This window comes from Arvicanthis niloticus, chromosome 11 (assembly GCF_011762505.2).
Source record: "Arvicanthis niloticus isolate mArvNil1 chromosome 11, mArvNil1.pat.X, whole genome shotgun sequence".
Taxonomy (NCBI): Eukaryota; Metazoa; Chordata; class Mammalia; order Rodentia; family Muridae; genus Arvicanthis; species Arvicanthis niloticus.
In genome coordinates this window covers 37,293,639-37,320,010 of record NC_047668.1, presented here as the reverse complement: position 1 = coordinate 37,320,010, position 26,372 = coordinate 37,293,639, and the positions used below count along the sequence as shown (strand labels likewise).

At 48.8% G+C, this 26,372-nt stretch overlaps 1 protein-coding gene across 5 annotated transcripts in view; it reads left to right on the top strand.

Moving 5' to 3' along the window:
• Eipr1 (EARP complex and GARP complex interacting protein 1) overlaps positions 1 to 10,950 on the top strand; it is a 114,754-nt gene extending 103,804 nt beyond the window's left edge. For all 5 annotated transcript variants that reach the window (XM_034514625.2, XM_034514626.2, XM_076942044.1 and 2 more), the window contains 4 exons: positions 3,049 to 3,185; positions 6,148 to 6,315; positions 8,017 to 8,181; positions 10,415 to 10,950. In XM_034514625.2, the coding sequence (XP_034370516.1) occupies positions 3,049 to 3,185; positions 6,148 to 6,315; positions 8,017 to 8,181; positions 10,415 to 10,589 (645 nt within the window). In that variant the 3' untranslated portion in view covers positions 10,590 to 10,950. The remainder of the gene's footprint in view (positions 1 to 3,048; positions 3,186 to 6,147; positions 6,316 to 8,016; positions 8,182 to 10,414) is intronic.
• Positions 10,951 to 26,372: the final 15,422 nt, after the last annotated feature.

Genomic DNA, 26,372 nt, shown 5'->3' with positions numbered 1-26,372 from the left:
TCATCACCTTCCTGTGTCTCCGAGCCCAGGTGCCATGCTTTGCTTCTTGCTGCTATTCTCATTCTCTCTCTCTCTCTCTCTCTCTCTCTCTCTCTCTCTCTCTCTCTCTCTCTCTCTCTCTCTCTCATGCAGCATCATAGTAGTTTCTTCCTCAGACCTCAGACCTCAGTATGGTCTTCACTTGTTCTACAATGTCCCCTAGTGACTCTGTCAAGGTCTAAGCCTTCCTTTTATGTGCCTTCTTTTATTGTTGATTGCGATATTGGGTATACAACTGGGCTTTGTGTCTACCAGGCAAGCAGTGTCTGCCACTGAGCCACAAGCCCAGCTTCCCTCATGGCCTTGTGCTGAGTACTTCATAGTATCCCACCCACTACCCACCCCTGTGCTAACTTAAAGGAAATGCACTCTGGTAGCAGAGTTGAGGTTCCCATTCTGCAAAAGTAAGGAAAAGCAAGGGACCATGAGCCGATACAATGAGGGCAGAGGACACAAGTCTCAGTGGAACAACCCTCTCTTGCCTGCCTTCACCATTCACCCAGCTGACCCTTTTTGTCTGCCTCTGATTGGCTATCCCTTACCATTCTGTGGGAGTTGTATGGTGAGTTCTGAAGGTTGGCTTATACCTTGCTAGTATGGCCTGCCAGGTTCTATGGGCATCATTCCTTCTTCCCTGGGCTTTGAGAAGACTGGGCTGGGTAAGAGAAAGGACAAAAATGGGTGAGGTCTTGGGGTTCCTAGTACTCATCTGCCCGGATCTCTGGCCACCACCCTAACTGTGATGATCTTGAGATATCTCAGGCTTCATGGGCTCTTCCTCTCATTCTTCCTGAATTGCTGTATGAGCTGCCTATGTAGGGGATTGTAAGACTTGGCCTGCAGAATGACCTGTACCTCCATCCCCTTCCTGGCTTCTCATCCAGACCCTGACTCTTCACCATGCCCACACCTCTCATGCTGCTGCTACCTGTTTCTGTTTGAGCAGACTGCTGCTGTGTGTCCTATCTCATGCGAACTTAGTGGCTTGCCATGCTCACCTACCTCACTGTCACATTCTCATCAGGTGCAAGGGGCTGTTGACCCACACATATTACATATGTCCATGTGTTCTTTTCATGGTGGCTGCCATGGCCCCTCCCGGTCCCACCTTCTGTATCTAACATTTCCCAAGGCCTCTCCCTCATGATGCTTCTAATCCCTTCCCAAAGTACCCAAAGACCTAGGGATTCTCTTCTCTCTTCCCTCATGTTGTCCTCTTGTTTGGGTATTTTTCTGGTACCTGCATAACTGCCTCAGTGTGTCCCCATTAAACAGGGCAAACGCCTTCTGAACAAGAAGAGAGGTGGCCCTCAGCTCTTTTTGAGGGGAATGAAAGAAAGGTCAGGCCTGTGACAGTAAGGTCTGTGGGTCTTCAAAGTTGGTCTCCTTAGCTAAATAGCATGCTGATGGATCCTAAGTGTGAGGCTTGCAGTGTGAGTGTGTGTGTGTGTGTGTGTGTGTGTGTGTGTGTGTGTGTGTGTGTGTTTGGGATTCTCTGGGATAGAGAATTAGTACTGTTCAGAGAAGGGAGTGACATCCTTTGGGGCGGTAGCCGCTCACTGCAGCAGACAGCAAGCCAGAGGTTTGCATTGTGAGCTATGGTCTGGCAAAGTATGCTTGTGCTTTTCTTGGCTCATAGTCTCACTGAAGGGAAGATAGGTGTTTTCCCCTAAGTTCCTGGGGAAGAGGAATAGGAGGTGCATCTTCAGAGCCACTTTTGAGACATTGTTTGGGCACCCATGGCTATCTCCATGAACTCTTTCCTGCCAGGATGACCTGTGTCCCACTTGCCCATGAGCTTTTGTCACATATGCTTTGTTGGGTGATAGCTTCCAGAATATCTGGTCTCAAGAGGTGAGAGCTGTAGCTGTCATAATGCCCCACTAGGGAGATCCTCACCTCTGTGCACCTGTCTTCTTGTGCCCAGCCAGGACTGTTGCAGGGTCTCCACTGTCCAGTCAGCTTTTACAAAGCAATGTAGGGATCTTAAAACTCCAGCCTCAACATACTTCTCTGTTGATTGGCTTCCACTGGTGAGAGGAAGGCTCAAGCTTCAGGTGAGGGTGGCTTCTCATTCCCTTCCCAGAAGCCCTGCAGTCTCTTCCATCCCATGCTCTCATGGGTTTACTTTCTAATTCTGTGATTCAGACCTATGATTCTCCCATGATTGGAGGAGGGCACATGAACACCTGGTCCTGCCACAGTGTGTTGTGCCTCACTAGCAACCCCAGAAGACCTTCCTAACCTGACTATTCCCAGGTACTGAGGCCACACAGCCTCTCAGGGGACTCTGAAGAGCACAGTTTGAAGGTTTAAATGAATTCGTCAATAGTGGTTTTGGGATGATGGAGAAGTATAAGAGATGGTGCCTAAATTACTCAGATGAGTAGAGCTCCAAACAGAACATGAAAAGACCTGTGGGCCTTTGCCAAAAGATCTCAGGGAAAATGAGGAAAAGATCAGGGGGAAAGTGGAGTGGGCTTCTCTCCCAGGCTTGGAGCCAAGACCTGCCTTTTCTCAGTACCCCAAAAGACAGCTTTGTAGACTCACCAGCCTGTGGGGATTGAGTGAACCCCTGTGAGGATCCTGTGTTCCTTATAATAAAGGGGAAAAGATTGTATTATATTGGGAACAACGTTTGATTAAAGAATATGTGTCATTTTGGAAGGAGCTGGCCGTGGAGACTTGGTTTTTCTCTTTCTTTGGAAAAGCCAGATGTTTGAGTTATTCCATATTGTTCTCTTCAAGTTTGAGCCGATTGTCTCTAATCATACACTTGAAGCAAGCCTTCCACAATAGGGGCTATTAATGTGCCTTCTATTTTTTGCTGTGCATGGTTTTATTTTATTTTATTTTTCCAATAAAGTTCAAATAGTCTTGCCTGGGGGGGGGGGGGGATGGGGAAGACCAAACCTCTGAATTGTTCTAATTATTTTCATAAAATTCTGAGAATCTTATAAAGAGTCCAGGTCTTTCTTCTCTCCTTTGAACAATACCCATCACACCCAGCTGGCCAGCTCAGCAGCACTGGAAGGAAGGGGACAGCTGAAGTTTACTGCAGGGCGGTGGAGCCCACACCACAACTGTACCCAGGTGGCCACAGCAAGTGATACTACCCTTCGAGGCTGGGATACACGGAGCATGAGGTCAGTGCTATATCCACACTATGGATTCCTGCTTTTTTCTCTTCCCTTCTTCATCCTCTGAAGGAGTTGATTGAAAGCCAGAGGCACTGGGGACACATGGCTTGCTGTCTTCATCTTATTTCTGTGGGAACTATCTTCACCCCAAATTAAGCTCGCAGGTCCATTGCAGGGAGCTGTCACGTTGTTGGCTTTGTGATGTCCCTTAGTTTTTCCTGTGTCAGAGGCAGCATAGAAGGAAACCAAGTCCAGGGCTTTGTGGTGCCTCACAAGCCCCATGGCGACACAGATGCTTCATCTCTGTGATTAGCGCTGTAGGCTGGCATTTCAGTCCCCAGCCTAAGCCTCCCTTGTGGAGTTGTCTGGCCATTTCTTTGCTTTCGAGAGCCATACCTATTGGGCAATCATATTTTGTCATTTAAGTAATTATACGCAACAACCAGCAGTTCTAATGGAACAAACAAGAGCGATTTTTCTGTTCCAGTTGTGATTTTGATAGGCAGAGGAGTGATGGTGGGATGTCTGTTGCCATGGCAACAGGAGCCTGCACAGGCTTCTTTAAGATGCAGTTTATCCCCTTAGCACACCATCATTTATCACTGAGCTGAAGAGACGGATGTCATGTAATAACGTGAGTTTCTTCCACGGTGGGGGAACACCTTTAATTTTAGTTCTGAGGCCCCTGTGAAAATCCAGGGCTGATAAATAACCGGTCGGCACTCCTCCCCTGTGCATATCTGCACAAAGGAGTGATTTGGTTTCCTGATCAAGCTGGAGGCCGTAGACTCAAACTGTGATGGATATCCCACACAGCCCACTTCTCCTTGTCCTCTGGGCCTCTCTCTTTGCTGCCTTTTGAAGAATGTGAAGACGAGAAGCTCAAAGACTGGCTCACACACCAAAATACAAGATGCGCACAGCATTGGCTGGCAACTCCCCACAGTGACCTTGTGCCCAGGGTGTCTCTGTGACAACCAAAGAAAGTGTCAGTACAATGGAGAGCCTTTGCTCCTCTCATTGACGGGTGGCTCCTTTGGCAACAGTCTTTTGTTCTTGTCTAGCCAGGCTGCCTGTCCTGTTTCCTCTGGCACGTGTTAAAGATGTGCTGCCAGAAACGGAGGCAAGCCTCGGTTGGATCACAGTGTACCTGTGACTGCCCTTGACCCCCTGGATGGATCATAGTTTTTATTTTACCATGTTTCACCCAAGAGTTCTTACGATTTGGGGCATCTGATTTTGCGGGTCTAGAGATACCAGGATATTGAGAAAGTGCAATATATAGGAGCTAGCTGAAGATGTGAAGTGCCAGGCTGGAGAGACACTTCTGTAGGTAAAAGCACTTGCCCGGTGATCCTGACAACCCCAGTTCACATCTCCAGGATCCACCCACATAAAAGCTAGACTCAGCATCTGTAATCCCAGAACACCCTGCTGGTAATGAGTGACTGGTAGAAGACAGGGGCTAGGGAATGGCCAGGGCTGATGACAGGTTACACAGTAGCAAAAAGGCCCTGTTTCTGAGCTTCAAGTGGATAGACAGGACAGATATTTGAAGATTGTCCTGTGACCTTCACACATGTGCACCTGCATTCATGTACATGAATATACATGTGCTCACATCTCACACATGCACAGATTAGTTTATTAAAAGGCCATTAGACTGGGGAAGGAAAGGAGTTAAGTTGATATTTGTTGCAGGGCACATATGATTCTGTTATGTGAAAGGTTAAGACTTCCAGGTTGTTCCCTAAACACCACTGAAGCTATAGCAAGTGAGGGAGCCAGTGATAGCACTGGAGACTTGGGTCTCTCCTGAGAATAGGGATTACACAGCAGGGTAATACCGCTCCAGCATTAACTGGGGCTACTGTCCATCTGTACTGGGATCCTGACTCTGTTTTGGGTATATGGCATCAGAGAGACCCTAATGACCAGAATTTTTGGATTTCAGACCCGGTGAGAGGCAGCCAGAGAAACAGGAGTGGGTTTGGGTTAGTGGGGAGAGGAAAAGGGGAGAAGAGACAAACAGAGACAGTGAATATGAATATATACAAGTGTATGCATGTGTGTGTCTGAGCAGTACGTATGTGTGTGAACAGTGTGCACATATGTTCGTGTGTGTGTGTGTGTGTGTGTGTGCACTCTAAGCCACCATTTGGCCAGTTTTAGACACCCCCTTCCCATACATACTTCCTACCTTGAGAACTAGTGGGAATGGGAACAGGCATGGACTAAGTCCAGCAAAGTAAACCCCAGCTCCTTCATCTTTCTCATAGGGTTTCTATTTCTCCTATTTGTTGTTTTCTTTCTACACATCTCCTAATAGCAGCAGCACACCACCAACCATGCCCAGTCTTCTCCTCTTGTCTTTCTAATTCTGTGCTGCGGAGCTACTAGGGTCCTCACACGTCTGCTCCAGCTTCTGCGTGGCTATCACTATCCCTCTGGCCTCTCCCATTTTCAAGAAACCAAATACATTTTAAAATACTTTTCAAAGCTATTACATTCATTTATTTAGAGGGGTGGGGGTAGTGACTGTGCCCTGGTGAACATGTGGAAAACAGAGGACAATTTGAAGGATTTGGCTCTTTCCTTTCACAGTCTAGGTCCCTGGCATCAAACTCAGATGATCAAGCTTGGTGGCAGATACCTTTACCCACTGTGCCATCTCACTGGCCTACCAAATCATATTTGTTACCTACAAGCCATTGACCACTTGTCTAGTTGGCCCAGGGAACCACACATGTAATCCTGGCTTGCCAGCACTGTTTCTACCATGAGTGGTTTCTTCAGGGGGAGAAATGTGGATGAGCCCAGGCACCCAGGCTAGGATTCCTTCTGCTTGGCTCCCAGCAGGGGCATGGGCCAGCTCTTCCTTCAGCTGGGGGCATAGGCAGAGCCTGAAAACGTGAAGTGGTTTCCATAGTCCATTCATTCTTTCCATGTGTTGTCCTTCTCTCTCCAGCCAGATATACTGCATAGAGAACGCTCATGGGCAGCTGGTGCGTGACCTAGACTTCAACCCCAACAAACAGTATTACCTTGCCAGCTGCGGAGATGACTGCAAGGTGAAGTTCTGGGACACACGGAATGTCACTGAGCCTGTGAAGACCCTGGAGGAGCACTCCCACTGGTACAGAAACTCATTTGCATGCTGCTTTAGGGAAGAGGGGATTATGTAATTTATTTTGCTAATTACTTTACCATTTGGAAAAGCACAAACCAGCTTAGTTTGTGCTGCTGTGAATCATTCAATCAGCCCAGTTTTATTCTTCCTAAAGAAACACTAATTCCAAATGTGAATGTTTGTGATTTATAAGTGTAGGAAAAGAAGAAAAACACCAGATTCAGTTCCATTTTCAACTGCGCCGGTTCAAGTGTGGAAACGTGAATGTGCGCAGATGTTCACACAGCATTGTTTGCCACGCGTGGAACCTGGAAGCGACCCAAATGTCCATCAGTGGGGGATTGGTTAGGGAAATTTGGTGACATCCGTGCAGGGGAGATGATGCAGCTGCCAGAAGGAATGAGGCGTATCTGTATGTGTGGATATGGAAGGACGCCCAAGACCATTCATCCTCTCCAATATTGTCTGGATGTGTACCATATGCTGAGAGGAAAGAAAGAATGAGATGCACATTCATATATATGCCATGAAATCATGTTTTTATTCCAGCAAAGCCTATATGTGTATGTGCACATGTGTTTGTGTGTAGGAAATGTGTGAGTGTGTAGAAAGTGTGAGTGTGTATGCATGTGTAATATGTGTATGAGTGTATAGGAAATGTGTGTGTATATGTGTGCATGTGTTGGAAATGTGTGGTTGTGTATGTGTGTAGGAAATGTGTGTACTCACGTGTTTAACTGTGTGTATGTGTAGGAAATGTGTGAGTATGTGTGTATGTAGAAAATCTGTGAATGTGTATGCATGTGTAATATGTGTATGTGTGTAGGAGATGTGTGTACATACGTGTTTAAGTGTGTGTATCTGTAGGAAATGTGTGAGTGTGTGCATGTATAGTGTGTGTCTATATTTGTGTATATGTAGGAAATGTGAATATGTGTATGTGCATGCGTGCATGATGCTTGTATGTTTAGGAAAGTCTGGCTGAGAGATCCACTTTTCCTGATGACTCCTCCCTAGGTGAGGAGCCCCCTCCAGGGCTTTTCCTTCCTAGTTCTCTGCCTGGGTTTGTGAATTTCTTACCAGAAGTGGTGCTGTGTCTGCAAAGCCCTAGGGTCTTCCCTGTGCAGTTCTGATGAACTGGATGAATGGCTGTAATTTGCTGCAGCCCAAGCAGAAAGCTTAGCTGTGTCCACGGTGCTGGGCACAGCTTTGCATGTGAGTTCTGCTGCACTCTCCAACTAGGCAGACACTAAAGCCTTCTGGGATCTTAGAAGGATCAGGAGGCCAAATTCAGCAGGGCCCCTGGCCACTGAGAGGAGGAATGGCCCCAATATCAGATCTGATACTTGGGGGATGTCCTGCCTTTATCATGGGTCCTGTGGCAGTGCCTGGCTAAAAAGATGTGTTGGACTTTGTTAGGTATTCCAGGTTGTGGCTAATCCATGTGTGGTTTCAAGGAGGGTGGACTGTTAAGTGACACGCCTCCTCCCTCTTCAGGTGCAAGCTGACACAGTCTTCTGGTCTTGTTTGCTAGGTCCTAAAAGAATATTTTGGATCTACACTTGGTAGATTTTAGCTCCTTCCGAAAGTCCCTGGTGTCAGCATATGTGGTGCTGATTACATTGCCCTAATGTAGCCCTGTCCAGTAAGGTCAGGGAACTCACATGTGTTCACTCAAACTGGTGCATCTGCCCATGACTGTTGCAGGGTTTGGAGTGTGCGCTACAATCACTCTCACGACCAGCTGGTCCTCACTGGCAGCAGCGACAGCAGAGTCATCCTGTCCAACATGGTGTCTATCTCCTCAGAGCCCTTTGGCCACCTGGTGGACGATGATGACGTCAGTGACCCAGAGGAGCACCATGCTGAGAAGTAAGGGACACTGCATCAAGCGACTCTCTGGGCAGGAGTGCTCTGTGATCACAGATGACGTTTGGGAGGGGAGATTTCTGTGTGTGATAAGGATGATATCCCCTTCCTGTCTGCAATTACAGACCACAGATCTGAAGGTCATTAGCTGTGAGATAAGGAGCAGTGCAGATATGAAGCATTCTTCTATGTGGTTTGTGCCTGTATCTGTATTCTCTATTGTCTTACTGAATGCCACATGCCACATGCCATATCTAAAAGGCTACTGTTGTCGCCAGATTGAACACTGGCAACAATATAACTGAAGCTCCCGGGGCCTTCTTACTCCCTGTGAAACTATCAATGTCCCCAGGATTCTCAGTGGATAGTTCATTAGTGTTGACCATGTCCATATAGCCTTCAGCTTGTTAGTAAGGTTCTCAGTCCTGTTCAGTGACTCAGTCAGGCTTCCTCAGACTGGAGACACTGCTCAGAGTGTCCTGATATTTACACCCCAGCCACACCATTGTGGTCCAGTGCTTTCTAAAAGCCCTTTGACATGTACCTGTTTCCCATGTACCTGTTCCCATGGGTACTTGTACCCATGTCTAGGAGATGGCTAGATCCCCTACGTGCCAGGGCTCCTGTCTCTTGGACACATAGGACTCTGAGGTTACTCTTTTAGCTGTGATTGTAGAGTTTCTGCCTGGGCTCCCAGTGCAAGTCAGCATGGGTGCCCTCACTCTGTCGTGAGAGAAGGTGGCAGGGCCCTTAGCTGGCTTGCTAGAGCCCACACTGGAAGGAGATGCTCTTGTCCTCTACAGTGGTCTTACCGTGCTCCTGTGTGTCAGTAGCTTCCCGCAAAGCGCACTCCAGAAATTCATGCCCATATTGTAGAGAAAGAAGGCTCTGGAGTGAAACCCGACAACTTGGACAGCTAGAGGTCCCGGAACATACTGCAGACCTCTGCGCTGGTCTGTGTCCACACACACTCCTTTGTTCCCTTGCATCTGACTAGTTACTTTGTGAGGAGACACCTCTGTGTGGCTCTGCTGCAGGGTTTGTTCCTTCGCTGTCATGTCCCTGTTGGTGCACTGCTGAGCCCAGGTGCAGAGCCTCCAGCTGTTCTTCCCGGGTGCCATGTAGACGGTTCTTCTGCCAAGGAGGCAGTCTCTCACCTCCTCTCTGCCAGGGGAGGAACTGACTTGCTCCTTTAGTCTGTGGAGTGATTAATGTGTGTGCTGCCCCCCATGTAGGAAGCATTAAGGAAGCAGGGGAGGGGATTGTGGCTGTCAGACTGTCCTGATGACACCCTGCCATGTTGATGCCACTGGATTCAGGAAAATGGGATTCCCTGTGGAGATGCTTCCTGGTATTTGTCACAAAGGATTCTTTGACCACTGGCAGGTCTACTTGCTGGAAAAGTGGGAGCTTAGATCCCAGGTGAAATTCAAGGGTGGGTGGAGGACATTAAGACCTCCGGCAGTCTAATGGGGAAAGGAAGCGTTTGTTCAGGCACTCAGGGTTCCCAGACGGCATTCAGTGCTGGAAAGTCATTCTGTAAAATGGGGAGGGGAGAAATTGGCACAACAGCTGTACCTTCTGAGATGTTGCCTGTGTGTGTGGAGCAGGCTGGGGCTGCATTTTCCAGACAGGAAGCCCTGGAGTTTCAGACCTCCTGATGCCGGCCAGGAGGCCTGCTCCTTGGGAATGTGTACAGCCCTGGATTCTCTATGAGGACTACTTGGGCTCACATCTAAGGATGTAGGGAGAGGGTGTTGCCTCACCCAGTACCAAACCCAGGTAGGCTTCTTACCTGAACAAAACCTTCCTCTTAGTGCCTTGGGCAGCTTCAGCTGAGATCCTAGACAGAGCTTTTTATAGCCAGACTCTGGCTACTCTGTGCAGCCAAGAGCTAGCCTGACTGCTTTCAGAGTGTTCTTTGGACTCACATGCTAGCAGTTTTCCTATTACACTTTACTAGACAGTGTCCTGGTCCCTAGACAGGGCCCTCATAGTACAGCAGACAGATGATCACCCCAGCATTCCACAGTCCCAAAGATGAGAACAAGGCATTGCCAGACACTCCTGATGTCTGTAATGTACAGGTTGTGCCCTGTCCCCATAGCTGTCATGAGGGCTCTCGAGCTTTAGCATGCTAGCCCCACATGGGCTGCATATGGTTCGTGCCAGGTTTTCCTCCGTGAACTCTCTTGTCTCCTGTGGCTCACTCAGGTCTCTATCTCTTGGACTGTAGGAGTAAGGAACCCCTGCAGGACAACGTTATCGCCACCTATGAGGAACATGAGGACAGCGTGTATGCTGTGGATTGGGCCTCAGCTGACCCATGGCTGTTTGCTTCCCTAAGTTACGACGGGAGACTAGTTATCAACAGAGTCCCCAGGGCACTGAAGTACCACATACTGCTCTAGTGGCCCATGGCACTGCTGCTTGGTACTTGGCAAGTTCTCAGAAATCTGCAGCGTCGAGGTAATTCCCTTCGCAGACAGATCCCTCCTTGGGAGAACATGGAGCTTCTGCCAGCAGCTCGTCTGATGCTGTTGGCACACTGCTCAGCACGAGAGGGAGCCATACTGGACACAGCTGTTCCTGTGGGAATTGATGGCTGCCCAGTCTCTGGTCGTTTTCTGGTTTGTTTTAAGGGTGTTGGGAGTTTAACTTTTCCTCAGTGTGTTTCCACCTTCCTGTTGTCATGAGATTACAAACTGAAATAAAGTCAGTGGGATGCGCACAGCCTCCTCCTTTCAGGCTCCTGCCCCACTGGGGAAATCATTAGGCTCCTGGTTGTTTGTTTTTTCAATCACACCCGGAAAAACTGAGTGCTGTGGGCACACCTGTCCACAGTGCCCTCCCTCACCTGTGGACAGGTGTGCCCTCCCCACGGTGCCATGACTTGGGCAAGGCTCCTGTGGACTATTGGTCCCAGGTGGATGAGTGCCCAGCCCTGGGAGCCTGGGATGTTAGTGGTTCACTATTGTGTCTTAGCTGCGGTTACTATTGCTGTGATAGTAACCAAACACCACGCCCAAAAGCAAATGGGGAGGAAAGCGGTTTTGACTTGGCTCACACGTCCACCTCGTACTCTATCACTGAAGGAAGTCAGGACAGGAACTCAAAACAGGGCAGGAACTGGAGGCAGGAGCTGTTGCAGAGGTCTTGGACAAGTGTTGTTTACTGGCTTGTTCAGTGTACTTTCCGATAGAACCCAGGACCACCAGCCCAGGGCTGACCTCACCCTCTGTGGGCTGGACCCTTCCCAGCAACAGTCACTAGTTAAGAAGATGCCCTACAGGCTTGCCCACAGCATGATCTTCTGGAGCCATTTCTCAATTGAGGTTCCCTCCTCTCAGATGACTCTAGCTTGTGTCAAGTTGACATAAAATTGCCCAGCACTTTTAGTAAAGTAGGACTCTCTCTGCCTGTGGGACATCCTTGCTTCTGTTTACAGAACCAAACTGGCCAGCTAGCCTTTTGCTGGTCTCTGTCATGTCAGAAGTCAGGAATGGGTAGAGTCCATGAACAGTTCCTTAGGGAGCCCTGGAAACTTCTGACCTCTCTTGTGTGGGTCCTGGAGTCCTTTCTTGTACATCTGACACATGATCACACCTTAGAAGCCACTGTGGCAGTAGACAGGGTGTCCATTTGTTCCTGCAGGCACCACTTCCTTACTCAGATGTTCTACCTTTTCTACCTGTCAGGAGAGGAGATGGAAGAGAGGGGATGGTCCAGCCAGTCCCACACCCTGTCCATCAGACTTCTGCATCAGTCTGAAGCCCTTACCTGACATATCTGTATATCTTGGAAGTGGAGCACTTGCTTTCTCTGAACAGCCTACATTGTGTGCTCAGGGGTCATGTCCTGGACCTGGATCTGGGTGGCTGTGCACAGGCAGGGACAGATGTTGTGCATGGACATGCTCACTGCCCTGCTGGATGATGTCACTTTCATGGTACATCCTATGGCTTTTTACAGTGCAGAATAGTTTGTCAAACTGCAGACTCTTCCCTACTGTCTGAGGCTCATAGCTCTTGGCATGGCTATGAGGATCCTCCTCTCTGTGTAATGGTTTTCATTGGAGAGCATTATGCTTGGGCTGCTTCTTCCTGCAGGCCACTCTCTGCTGTGGGGACCCATAGCAATTGAAAGTTCCCATCAAAGATCATCTGTGGCTTGTGATTATAGTCAACAGTAGAGCTGTCCCAAACACATGTCCTGGTCCCTGGGAACAGACACTTTGATTTTGGGGCAGTGGCTGATCAGCTGTGGCCCTGTCACCAAATCCATGTCACATCTGGGAGCACTTGACAGTCAACCACCGAGCTGAAGGGCTACCTAGTGACCCTGTTCTGGGTGTTTCTTCTGATCCTTCGAGGTTCACTGGTGCTGCTCCAAGTAGAAATAGATTTCAAGTCCAGGTATGATATACATATCTGTAGTCCCAGCACTCAGCCTGGAGCAGAAGGATTGCTGTGAGTTTGGGGCCAGGCTGAGATACACGGTGAGACTCTATTTCAAAAAAAAAAAAAAAAAAAACCAAATAGTGAATCTCAGGGTTCATGGTAGTTGTGCATAAAACTTTATACACTGTCTAGTACTTTCCAGGCTTCATGGCTTCCTCTCCCTGTAGAGCCTGTCCCTTACCTGCAGTTCACGCTTAAACCTCATCCACTGCAGACCTTGCCCCTGCTACACAGCTCATGAACTCATTAGCCATCTGATGTCCTCCTTGGCAAAGCCTGTAAATTCAGTTGGTTGGTAATTAATTGTGTGTTTAATTAGTATTGATTTTGACAGTTCCTTATTTTGTGTGTAAGTTCCTTATCAGCTATGTAATTTCAAATAACCTCTGTTTTCTTCACCTTGCTGCTTGATGAGCAGTATCACTTACAGAGAAAAAAAAAAGAAAGAAAGAAGAAGATGAAATCCAACTTGCCTAGCCTTTTCCTTTATGGTTTGAACCTGCTTGATCAACCCACTAAGATATTCTCTAGTGTTTTTTTTTTTTTTTTTTTTCTGAATGTTTCATAGTTATACATTTAGTTCCTGGACCCATTTGGGATAGTTTTACTTCTTTCCATATAGACATCCCAGCATCCCAGCATCCCAGCATCCCAGCATCCCAGCATCCCAGCATCCCAGCATCCCAGCATCCCTTACTGCTGTTTCTCCTTTGCTATCCTCCTTTATCTACACCAGGTCCTGCTTGTCTGCTCCTTCTCATTCTGCTCCACTGCCCTCTATCTCATTAGGAATTCCTCTGGACCTTTATGGGCTATTTTCCAGAACATTCGAGTTCTCACAGCCTCCTTCTGGATCCTATGACCACTTCCTTGAGGACTAAGTTCCTCTACTTTTTACTCCTCTCAAAGCCATACCTGTGTCTGGGGCCAGTGGCAGTAGAACAGGAAAGACCCATATCCTTGGATAGGTCAGAGAAAAAGGGTCTACATCCTCAGTCTGAAGCTTCCTATGGCCCCTGTGGCTGCTGGCACAGTCATATGGGGAAGTTGGAAACCCTTCTCTCTCCCTGCCTCTGCAGAGCCCTGACTTCTATGAATACTCCAGGGCCTTCTGCTGTTCATAGTACCAGGATCCTGCCGGACCTCCCCTAGTCCTGCCCTTACCCCTGTGTATAGAAAGCAACTGAAAGAACGCTGCTTTATACTCTGAATCCCAGTACAGGCTGCACTAAGGCTGGGAGAAGCAGGGCAGGGGTGAGCTGTGGCAGTTGGGTATCCATTTGGTCAGCTGCTGAGTCCACGAAGGCCTGATCTTGGCCATTTTTCTTCATCTAGTTTCATAAAGTATAAAATGTCTTCCTTGATGACTGACATTTTGAAGATGTTCAACTCTGTGGTCCCTATGTGGAGTAGAGGATACTGTTGGGTGAGGGCCTGAAACTTGATAGTTACCAAGGGACTCTGAGGCCTCTTCAGGGCATACTGACCCCCTTCATCCACATCTGAGGTTCCTCCCTGCCCTGCTCCCCACTGCACTGACATCCCTGGAGTGACCAGGGTAATAGCTACATCTGTGGGGGCCCTGGACATTTTCCTGGTCTCCTGACCATCACAGACAGATCCACAGGAAAGCCTCTGAATTCTGCCCTCAGATATCTTCCCCAAGACCAGTGTCTCCTTGTCTAGAAAGCCCTTCCCAGACACAGCCCTGCCTAGAGCATCAGATGTCCCATACTGGGAAAGAGAGAGGAAGACAAGCCATGTAACGTATCTGTCATCTCTGGGACCAGGGCTTCTTCAGGTCAGGGCAGTAGCCATCACAGAAGAGGGAGAGGTCAGGAAGAACCTAGAAAAGTCAGCTCTGAGTCTTCTGGGCCAGGGTGCAAGAGAGGAAAGTCGGGCCAGCATGAATGAATGTGTGTAAGACCTGCTGCTGTGTGAGGATTTTAGTCTGGCTCGTCGGGTTTCTGCTGGGAGAGGGGCGGCCACGCCACGTCTCAGGGCAGCAGTGTGGGTTTCATGACCCTTAATGGGTTTGGGTTTCTTTCGCTACATCTGTCAACCATGATGGCATTGTCCTTAAGGGTTTCAGACGGAAGCTGCCATGAGGGGCTGTATTGAAGCTGCTGTGCACACCTTGCTCACAGATGCCCTCAGTGGCCTGCGCCTGCCAGACTGAGGGACACTGGGCTCTGCTAGACTGAGCAATGTGGATGCCTTTGGCAAGGCAGGCCTCAGTGAGACCTGATGGACTATTGCTGAGGCTACTGAGGCTAGGAGGCAAACCGCAGGTTTGTGCCAACGGAGCTCCCACCCTTCCACACATGAGTCACCTTCATGGTGGACGGGCACTCATCCCTCTGTGCGTGAGGATACATGGAGTGCAAAGACACATGGCCAGCCGTGGGCGAGGTGGCCCAGTGCTGTGTCAGACCCAGACCATCCCGAGCTGTGCCAGCTGATAGTGAGGTTGTGCTGCAAGGGTGGCAGGGGCAGCTTGAGAGACTTCTAGCGTAGGGAATTCCCCACGGGGGCCCCTCCCCTTCTCTGAGGAGAAGAAGGGGGAGGAGGGGTGTGAGGCCGGGACCGGGAGGAGAAGAGGGAGTGGAGGCTATGATGAGGATGTAAAGTGAATAAGTAATGGAAAAAAGAAGTTTAGGAATAGAGGAGAGGAGCAGCGGTGTGGTTTGAAAGATCAACTGGGTTCACTTGACCAATACTGGGTCATGCACGGAGGTAACAAAGTAGGAGGCAGCTGGGAGCTGAGATATACACACAGGCAGGACCCTGTACCAGTGTGGACCTAAGGTGGCCCACAGGAGCAACTGGGAAGCTTGGGTGTGCTGCTCGAGGTCAGGTTGATAAAAGTCATCTTAGAGCACATTCACGTTTCAGATGGCACCTGGACTAAGGGATATTGCCAGTGTGGTGCCTGGCTCATAGGGTACGCAGGCAGAGGTACATAGCCTGGGTAGGAAAGTGGAGGAATAGTGAATCATTATCTCTGGTGTGCTTGCTGGTGGTACTGGTGGGGAGGGGGCAAGTCATCCCCTTCAGGTAATTTTCAGATGTCTGTAAGATGCACAGGCGGACTCACTCTCCTAGTGATGTTTGAAAGAGTTGATGCCCAGAAGTCCCCCAGCCCTTCCTCAGTATGTGGAAGTTGATGAGCTTCCCCAAGAGGAATGGGCATGATCACTGAAGAAGAGCAGACCCCAAATCTGTTTCTTGAAGAGTCTTCTCACTCAGTCCCCGAGGAAGTGCAGAGCATGTAGGTGGGCGGTAATTTGCTGGTCTGGAGCCTGCCTCTCAGATAAGCTCGGAGTTGCGTGGGAGGCGTCTCCTCGCCTGTGAAATGAAATCACAGTCCCCGTTCTGTTCACTTGGGTGTTTGCCTCCACTGAAGGAGACAACAGCCTGTGACAGGCACACACGTGGCCAGGATGCACTCTGGCTCTTGGGTGAAGACTTGGGCGTACCAGGCATGGGGAAACCATCTGAGTGAGCACCTTGATCATATAGTACCACGCTGCCTGCCCATCAGGTGCCATCTTCATGACCTGCTTCAGTGTCCCCATAGACAGGGCTCTCATGACAGGTTGGTGTTGATCTGCTTCTGGTTGTTGGCTTTTGTTTCAAAGAAAGCATCATGAGGTTACCATGGAAGACTAGTCGTGGCTTAGTTCTCTCCAGAGCAGAGCCGGTCCTATGGCTCCAGCAGCAGCTCAGCAGAGGAGGGAGCACCCTGGCCCTCCCCAGGTCACCAGCTCACACAGATTAACCGCAGGCCATGCCATGCAGACCTGTGCCGATAATCATGGATCATTGTTGGAATGCCTGTCACCAAGCTGTGATTTAAAACCAGGTATGATCATAATTCTTAGTTCCTCCCGCTCATGCCTGGCAGTTTTTTGGTGCAGTGCCTCATAGCCTGCTGAGGAATGGCTTTTGTGGGGGCATTGCCCTTTGACACAAATACCATGGAGGCCTACATCGGTCAGGGTTCCCCTAGGTCAGTTCAGACCACCCTCTGGTCCTGTGTGGTGCTGTGTAGATAGCTGTGTGTGACCGAGCACACATTTGTCAGGACACCCACCAGCCCCCACCACAGTCAGTCTCAGAATTAAGGGGCTGTACTTGCTGGGCTGGCTTGGTCGCCGCTTTGATGCAGAAAATAACTGAGCTACTCTTGAGGTCCACAGGTCTGCAGCCATCAGTAATTGTTAAAAGCCTTCCAGACCAATTACACAGAGAGCCGGAGCTAGGAGCACTTGGGCAAATCACCCACCTCCAGCTCACCTTGCTCTTCTCCTCCTGCTGTGTGACAGTTGCGCCTGGCGATCCATGTCATGGTAAGTGATACTGTGGTGCATGAGCTCACTCTTGGTGCTCTGCACTCCTGAGGTATCTGCAAACACACAAAACCAGTCACTCAGCACTGCCCCAGTGCTGTTCAAGACAGCTGCATGGCCTTGAGGTACACAGGCCATGCTGTGCCTTCGGCCCCTCTGACTGTGGAGTCCCCACTGTGTTCATCTGAATGGACATTTCCTGATGCCTGTTGCTCTCAGGGTGTTCTTGGCAGCAGTCTTCCAGCCTTTACAAATGAAGATCCAGGGGTTTGAAGTCAGCTAAGACACAGCAGCAGCAGACAGCCTGCTCATCCCTAAGGCTCAGTGCTTTCCCAGGTCTTGGCTGCTGGCCTTGTGGAGCCTCCAGGGGCACTGGGGCAGGTTCTGAGTGCAGCGGATACTGCATTATATGTATCAGGTGTACTAGGACAGATACTGGGATATCGGTATTAGGGTAGCTGCTGGGGGGGGGGGGGTTGCCCTGCGGTACATTAGGGTGGATTCTGGGGTAGATATTCAGGCAGGTACTGTGCGTAGTTAATAAAGTAGGTACTGAGATGGGCATTGGGCTATACTGCTTGCCCTTTGTGTGTGCAGTGGGGTGTCAGCAGTAGGGTGTAGGCAATGGCATACCTGGTACTTTTAACAGGGAACTTCCTTTTTTGCTGCATTTTTTTTTTAAAGCAGGAGTAGGGTAGGTACTGGGGTATAGATATTAGGGTAGGTACTAAGGTAGATGTTGAGGTAGGTGGACACTGGGAGTAGATACTAGTGTAGATACTGAGTAGGTGCTGGTGGGTAGTGGGATGAACAGAATACTAAGGTAGGTGCTGGAGCACACGTTGCTGAGGTAGGTGCAGTCATGGCCAAGGTTCAGAAGAGGAGGTAACCAACTGACAGCTTTGGGGTCTGAGAATCAAAGTAGCCTGTGCCATCTGAAGCGCTAACCACCTCACTTGTCCCCACCAGATAACACTGGCCTTGTCCCTCAGCCATGTGGGGACAATAGAGAAGGCACTTTTCTCCACAGGATGGGTGGGACCTCGAACTCAAATTTCTCCAGCATCACTGATTTCTCGATGTAACTAATGAGTCCCGCAGCTGGGCCCTAAGCCAGAGCCTACAGCTGGGTGTCTATTGTAATGAGCTACCTCAGGCTGCTGGTGGCACCTCCCTCCGGCTGGCCTGAGGCCATCGTTAATGTCCCAGGAATGGGTGGCCACAGAATCCTGAGTTTTCCCTCAAGTCTCTTTAAGGGACTCTGCAGCCTGTCACCGCTGTCCGTTCTTCATTAGGGATGGCAAGGTGCCATGTCCGTATTCCTATGAGGACACGGAATACCATTGAGCTATCCCATGCCCATCCGTCCATTATAGCAGCTCTGTGACTGAGGCTGTCTCCGCGATTTCTTGTCCCTGGGAGAATGGCCTCCCTCTTAGCACAGTCCCACCCTGCAGCGTGCTGCTTGCCTTTTGTGTGGGCAGCAGTGTGTGGACAGCGGCATCTTGGAGGCATACCTGGCTCCCTTAACTGGGAACTTCCTTTTTTTTTTTTTTTCTGTTTTTTTTTTTTTTTTTTTTTTTCCCCAAAGCTGGAGTAGGAGTAAGAAATCACATATTTATCATCATCTCCCAGTAACAGAACCCAAACCTAAGTAAAGAACTCAAGAGTGTTTCCTGCTCAGCGCCTGGCTTATCTTAAACTGTCGAAGTTGATAGCCCAATCTACTTTTTGATGTAACTATGATGGTTTTAGGAGATTTAGACATGATTTTTTATAGCCTGAAAAAGAAAAATAGAACCGAATATATGATAATGATGAATCCGCCGACTTCTGCGTCTGAAATTGCTTCCAGGCACGAGTTATTGCATAATAATTCATGCCCTGTTGTGTCTTGCTGCTTAATAAGCGTATGGAAAGGCTTGTGCTGGAATTGTCTTTCTATTGCCATCTCAGAGCTGACTCCACTGCAGAGTGGGGAGGGCTGAGGTATACATCCCTGACTGATGAAGCTGTCAAGGTCTGGGGCAGGTGCTAAGGACCTAGCCCATAGTGCAGGGGCCGAGAGAGAAGGCTGTATTGGCAGAAAGCTCTTCACCTCAAGTGGGATCAGTCCACAGAAGAATAGCCTCTGGCTTCAGCTGTCCAGAAGTGTGCATCAAACTTGGTCCCAGACATGTATTTCAGCATTGGTAGCACACACTAGCTGAAAGCCATTTTAAATGGGTCGACGGCTAGACCAGCTTTAGTAGGACAGGGCTTCCCTGGGACTACCAGCCATAATAGTTGGATCCTAATGTGTGAGTACCTTGAACACAGGCCAGGCTGCAGTCCCCTGTGGAAGCATGCCACAGGAGTGCATTGACCAAGGTGATTCTGTGTCTTGAACTCCACCCCTCTGCCTTGCATTATTTTTTTTTTTTAAATTTCAGCGTCGATAGTGGAGCATGTCAGGTGGTTATGATAGCCTGGGCATCTGGGTTTGACTGGTAGCAGGCTTCCTAATGAATTAGGTCAGGTTTCTTTACTTTTCTGAGCAGGAGTCTCTAGCTATAAAACGAAGGTAGCATGGTCCTTCTCCTGGAGAAGGTGGAATTCTATAATACTTGTTAGGGGGCCTGGTGTTCCAAAAGCCCTGTGTGAGGTTGGCCACCAGGCCTTCTGGGAGATGCTCCACTCTGGCACACCTGGTACACTTAGGCAGTATGCTACTTGCCAGTGCTAGCCTCAACATCCTCAAGACAAGGACAATGTGGAGTTAATCCCTACAGACACTACAAACATCTGTGCTGTGGATTCAGTAGGGTTTTCTGGGACAGTAGCTCTTCACAAAAGTTTGGCTCCACACCTTCTCTTTTATCAGCGAACACCCTGCAGACAGGCTACAGAAGTCAGAGTGGCCCCTGGGGCATCTCTGGAAGGCCAGTGTATAGTTGGTCACCTCTGAGCTTTGTCTTGTCCTTGTCAGGCAGCTGTCAGCAGTGGTTGGTCAGTATACTGTCATCAGTGCTCAGAGGTGCTCTGAGACAGTGCCTGTGACACAGAGGCTATGGGTACATGGGAAATGCTGTGGAGTGGACAACCCTGAGGCCTTTGCATGGAGCCTGAGGACTTGGTGTGGTGCCCTATCAGGGAAGCGACAAGGCACAGAACACTGACTGCCACCGCACAGGACCTTGCCTTGTCAGGGTGTGTCTGGGTAAAGCTGCTGTTCTTGCCCTTGCAAGGTTCCATATGTACCCGAACTCTGTTAGCTAGACTGTGTTATACTACAGAGAGAGTTGTACTAAGCACGTCAGCCTGTGGCTCAGGAAGGCTGGAGGTGAGCTATGAAATGAGGAAAGGCCAGGGCAAGAATGCACACCACTGCCAGGCGGTGGTGGCGCACGCCTTTAATCCCAGCACTTGGGAGGCAGAGGCAGGCGGATTTCTGAGTTCGAGGCCAGCCTGTTCTACAGAGTGAGTTCCAGGAGAGCCAGGGCTACACAGAGAAACCCTGTCTCGAAAAAACCAAAAAAAAAAAAAAAAAAAAAAAAAAGAGTGTACACCACTGAGGTCTGTTTGTCCTGTGACCCCACCTCCTGTTGTGCTGTGAAGATTCCTCTATGCTGGGCACACTCCTCCCAAGCAAAAAGCTGTGGTCAAATATGGGTACTTAAGCCAGCTTCAGTACTCTCGGCGACTTGGAAGGCTGAAATGGATTACTTGAGACCAGAATTTCTACCTTAGCCTGGACAACATATGAGGATGCCCCATACCCTGCTTCATATTAAAAAAGGAGGGAGGGGGAAGAAGGGATAGAGGAGTGTGGGAACAGGGAGAGAGGGAGAGGAGAATAAGGGAGAGGAGGGTGAGAAGATTTGCTTCACTCTATGTTGGACAAGGTCTGCTCCTGGAAGAGGCTCCCCTCCTGATGATACAGCTGGCCTGGAAGCCTGATTTGGATTCCCTGGACAGTGGGCACCATCTGTGCCCTGGGCTTCAGTGCGTGGTCATGCTGGTGTATTACACATGTACGTAGAAATCATGGAATGGTCATGACTCAGACACTGAGCAGGGTCTCAGGAGGATCCTGCTGGCCCCAAGATGCCCCTCAGCTCAGGCATACTTTGATCCATTCCACAGGGCATCTAGCTTGAAGTATAGTTAGATGGTTCACACGTGCCTGTCTTTATAGTCCTCATAATCACGGGCACCTCTCATTCATTGGTATGTATTCACTGGTACCATAGTGACCAGGTAACAGCACAGGTATGGCCTGCCATCTGCTGGCCCAGGCTGATGGCTCCTCCTCCACCCTGCACCCCTGCTCAACAGTGTCCAGGATACATGGAGCTTGGGCCGCCTCCCCAAGCTGAGTACTGCATAGAGTGGCCTCATATCCAGACCCTGGAATGGTTTGGACTTCGATGGGGCAAAGATGGTTCAGGGTAAGGGTAAAGTGACCTTGGTTGGAGACTCTTGTGGAAGTGAAATTGGAGTGCAGGCTTCGAAGCTCAGGAAAACACATCTGTGAAAACTAATGAATTAATCTTAACAGGAGGCAGGTTTGAGCTTGATAAGAAAAACACCTTGGGTGTTAGAATCATGTTTGTTGATCAGTACAGGCTGGTAGATGTTTGGATAGTATATGTACAGGGCTGTGGCAGCTGGCCAGCTGTGTGGCATTCATTAGAGATTATGGCTTCCAGGAGGCTACAGCCCCTGTAACACGCCTGGCTCCATGTTCCCTCCAGGAAGAGGAGATTGCTGGCTATCCTGGGCACCTTCTCTCAGTCCATCTGCTGCCCACAGCTCTGTCCCATTCTCTCCTGAAAGGAAACTCTAACCCAGGACACATGTGCTGACTGTGAGCCTGGGGGAGGGGACAGAAAAGTCTCAGCAGGTTAACTGTCAGGATGAGAACAAAGGCTTTGTTCTCCCCAGAGAGAGCAAAGGACCCTATGTGTGCTCCTGCTACTGGGTGTGTTTGCACCTGAGCCCTTTCTGGAAGCCTTTAACATGGAAGCCATGTGCTCTACCCCTGAGGTGCACCCCAGCCCTTCAAGCTCACTGGTATTTCTACATCATGATTAATATATTAGTTCTGAAAAAAAAATTGTTTCATTTGGAGGCTTATATCGAAAGGTTAGAGGTCAAAAGGTCAGAAAACATGGCTCATGTTCATCATTGAATTTTGTGTGTTTAACGGTGCCTGGGGCCACTGTCCTCTAATAGATGTTATTACTGAGGAAATAAAAGAGACAGATTTACCTCCAAAATTGCCCAGCTCTTTTAGGACAGAATGCAGAATTTTAAGGATGGCTATCAAACACTGAAACAATAGGCAATAGAGTAATTCTCAAAGCATTATCTTCCAGGATATGTTCTATCCTGTGGTCACCACAAAGTGCTATTCGATGCCATTCATTTACCAAGTGTATACTGGGCCTCAGTGCTCTGCTGAGTGGACCAAAACAGATGAAATGTTACCCTCATGGTTTAATCTAATCATTCCAGGTTAGGAAGCAGAGGCTTCAGCTCCCACCCAGGGTGTAGAACGTAGCCCAGGACCTCCATTGTCGTAGCAATGTCCTCCTGAAGAAGCCAAGAGAAGATTCTAAGATGGAACTAAGTGCTGTACTTCTTGGATCTGTTCTCTGCCACAGAATTGAGAGCTCCACCATAAGGGAGTTTCTGGAGCTTGTGCTGAAGTGTCTGTTTCTGTGTAATGAAAAGACCTCCACCGAATGTCAGTGCAATTCCCAGAGTACCCTGACCTTTGACACCAGCCTAGACCCTTCTCCAGGGAAATGGTGATGAAGGAGAGGCTGGAAGTGTCAGGCCCCTGCCGCAGCGTGAATCCTGTCTTTGCTGACAGTCTCGACAGCTCTCCTTCCAGCCATGGAGTATAAATCCAGCATGACCTTCACATGTTCACGACCGAACACTGCTAATGTGTGTTCCTTTTGAAATATGCAAGATGTGGAGTGTGATTAAGTTGAAGAAAGATTAAGGTGAGCCACTCCTCTGTTTAACTTTAGCTTCTGGGCTAGACTTATTGCGGAAGGGATGTAAAGTGTGTGCAGAGCCACCAGGCAAGGGTTATGTTGTGATGTAGATGTCTTGTATTACAACATAGGGGGACCCTCTTATCAGATACCCTAACATCTCCATGTCATCCTGCCTTGATTTGGATGGAGTCTGGGAAAAGAAGAAGAGGAAGAGGAAGAGGAAGAGGAAGAGGAAGAGGAAGAGGAAGAAGAAGAAGAAGAAGAAGAAGAAGAAGAAGAAGAAGAAGAAGAAGAAGAAGAAGAAGAAGAAGAAGAAGAAGAAGAAGAAGAAGAAGAAGAAGAAGACAACATGGGGTTGGGGGGTCTTCTGAGCATGCATAGAGTGCCACAGGTAGCCAAGGTTGGGCTGATGAACTACCTCCCTCCTGTTCAGTGTTTTCTGAATAGCTCCTTCCAGACATGTTCATAGCCAGAGCTCACAGACCAGCCTTTAGAGACAAGCTGCCTCATGCTTCTGTCCCAAGCCCAGTCCATCTCACAAATCCTTCATTTGTGAGGTAAGCCGTCTAACTTAAATCCAGTGTGCGGCTCTCCTGGTAAATCCATTCTGAGGGAATACTTACAGGGAGAATTGGATTAGGCTGTAGGCGAATCAGATGGGCCAAAAGTCTCCAGTCCCCTGTTGTCTGAGTCTGTGCTGTTAGCATGATGGGAATCACACCTGCTGGGCAGCCCCAGCAGAACAGGAATTCAGAGGTCAGTCCTTCTGAGCTCGGACTTAGATTTTACCTTTGTCTTTTGCCATGAGCCTTCTCTGGTCAGTTTCTTTATTTGTAAAGTGGGAATAGTGTATATATTTCTAAGGGTCTTTCAGACTTAGTGCCATGCCACAGCTTTTCAATGTGGGAATGGTAGGTATAGAGATGGCTGGTGTGTGTGCGTGTGTGTGTGCGTGTGCGTGTGTGTGTGTGTGTGTGTGTGTGTGTGTGTGTGTGTGTGTTTGTGTGCAGAGAGGACTGCATCCTTTAACTGCTGCTCCACCCCCCCCCTCCCCCAACAAATGCTCACACCTAGGTAGCTGAGGGATTTCTGCAGTCATATTCAGGCCAGACAGATGAAAGTCTGTAGCTGCATACAGCCTGGTGCTGGCCTCTTCTGCAGGTAGCAGCTACTTCAGGTGCTGATGCTGTGTGCTGAAGAGACTGTCCAGACCCATGAAGGTGGCTGAGAACAGGCTGCTGCAGGAGCAGAATTCATCTCAGACTGAAGTGCCTGGGGCTCTCTGTTTGTACTGTGATGGGTTAGTTGTGATTTGTATTGTTCAGTCATACACATTGGCCTATAAATTTGCATAAGTAACTGCTTCATGCCCTGTAGGCAGGCATTATCAGAGCTGACTCCCTCCTAGTTGTTCTAGTGAGATATGCCCTGCCTGCCTCTGTCCAATTGGACTGAGGTCCCCCACCCCCTCTTCTCTCTTGCTTCTGTCCTGTACTCAGTAGTCCTGGCTGGCCTGGAATTCTATATGCAAACCAAGCTGGTCTCATATTTACAGAGCTCCACTTGCTTCTGCTTCCAGAGTGCTGGGATTAAGGGTGTGTACCACCGCATCTGGGATTTCTCTTTTGTTCTTAAGGTGCTAAGTTTGTCCATTGCCTTTGCACCTTCAGCAGGGCGCAGCAGACATCAGCTGGCTGGCCAGTACTCTGGCTCACTCTGTAAAGGTGGAGGGGAGGGACAGCATGCTTTCAGCTCAGGTTGGAAACCTAATATAGACTCATGAAATGAGAGAAAATCACCAAGGAATGGCATGTGCTCTGGGCCTTTTCATAGTGTGTCCAAAGGACCATGGAAGCCTTGATCTGGTTGGGCTTCAGTTCAGAGAACAGTGTAGCTATGTCCCTGTTCTTAGGGAGTTCAAAGTTAGGTGATATGAGGGATGTTTGTGAATAGACAACGTAATCCTAAGGGGAACTAGAAAGATGTCTTAAGGCTTTGAAAAAAGGAGAGTTGACGGGCAAAGAGACAAATGATGATATTAGAAGGCACGGGGGTGGGGGAGAACTACTAAAATGACCCAGGTCTGTGCATGGAATACAGATATTTATTTGAGTTTATGAGATACAGCCAGAGAGAGGAACTGGCAGGTAGCAGTCTTCTACCCTGGATGGAGAGCTTGACACATATCTGTGATAACCAAGGAGGAATGACATGGATTCCTGTCTATGTATATTCTATGCAAAGAAGTTCTTGTGGCTGCTTACTCCATGGCAGAAGGGCCCCACTGTGTACACAACAGTCAAGGAGTCCTACGTGTCACCATGCAGAGGAGTCTCATGTGTGGACCATGAATGAGGAATGCTATGTGCATGCCCCATGACTGGGATGTCTCATGTGTGCACGACATCATGTGGACGTGAGTCTGAAGACTTTTACCTCAATAACTACAAGATGGCCAGGAACAGGCAGGCATTGACAGAATACTGTTAGATTAATGCAAGTAAGTGGAAGGAACCCCCTCTTACATTAAAGTTCTCACCTTACCTTCCTGGAGACCTGAGTTCAATCCTCAGGACCCATGTTTAGAAAAGCTAGTGCACTACCAAAACATGCCACCATTGTACCAGTGCATCTTGCACGCACATCCTTACTGTAGCTCACAAGGTTCAGAGCTGGCTGGTGATTACTCTTTCCCTTTAGTAGCATATGTAGTGCCTTCCAGCCCTGCGGATGCTACCCAGTAGGCAAGCAGCTTCCAGCTGAGTACAAGCTTAATTTCACCAAGTTCAGTGACATAAGTCTATGGTGTTCTCAGCAAGAGAGTCTACTGTCAGGTTGTGGAAGGTAACCAGTAGCATTGACAATAGCCGGAAATGTTTGATCTCTAGGACCACTTTGTCTCACGACTCAAAGGGAAGGAACTTATTCCTAGTACCGAGGGCTTTACTTGGTAATAGAAAATATCTAGGTGAGGCTCATCTCCATTTCAATAATGCCATTTCAATTCCTTTTATCTGTGTATATAGTTTAGGAAGCTTCTACAGTAGTGGGTTTCCACATGGCTTTTAAAAAGGACTCTAGTGTTTGTTGATCTTCTTCATATTCTCTCCCTTACCCTGCCCTCCTGTTCACTGCATTTAATCATCATGGTTTCCCTTTTATTTTTTTGTAGTGCTGTATTCTATTTTTCTTTTCCTTGGATAATCTTCCCTGGTCCCTAACTAGGTCTCTCTCTCTCTCTCTCTCTCTCTCTCTCTCTCTCTCTCTCTCTCTCACACACACACACACACCTAAAGCTTAGGGTCTAACATCCACATACAAAAGCACACAGGCAACGCTTGTCTTTCTAGGGGTAACCAACCACTATCTGATAGGATTTAAGGCCCACT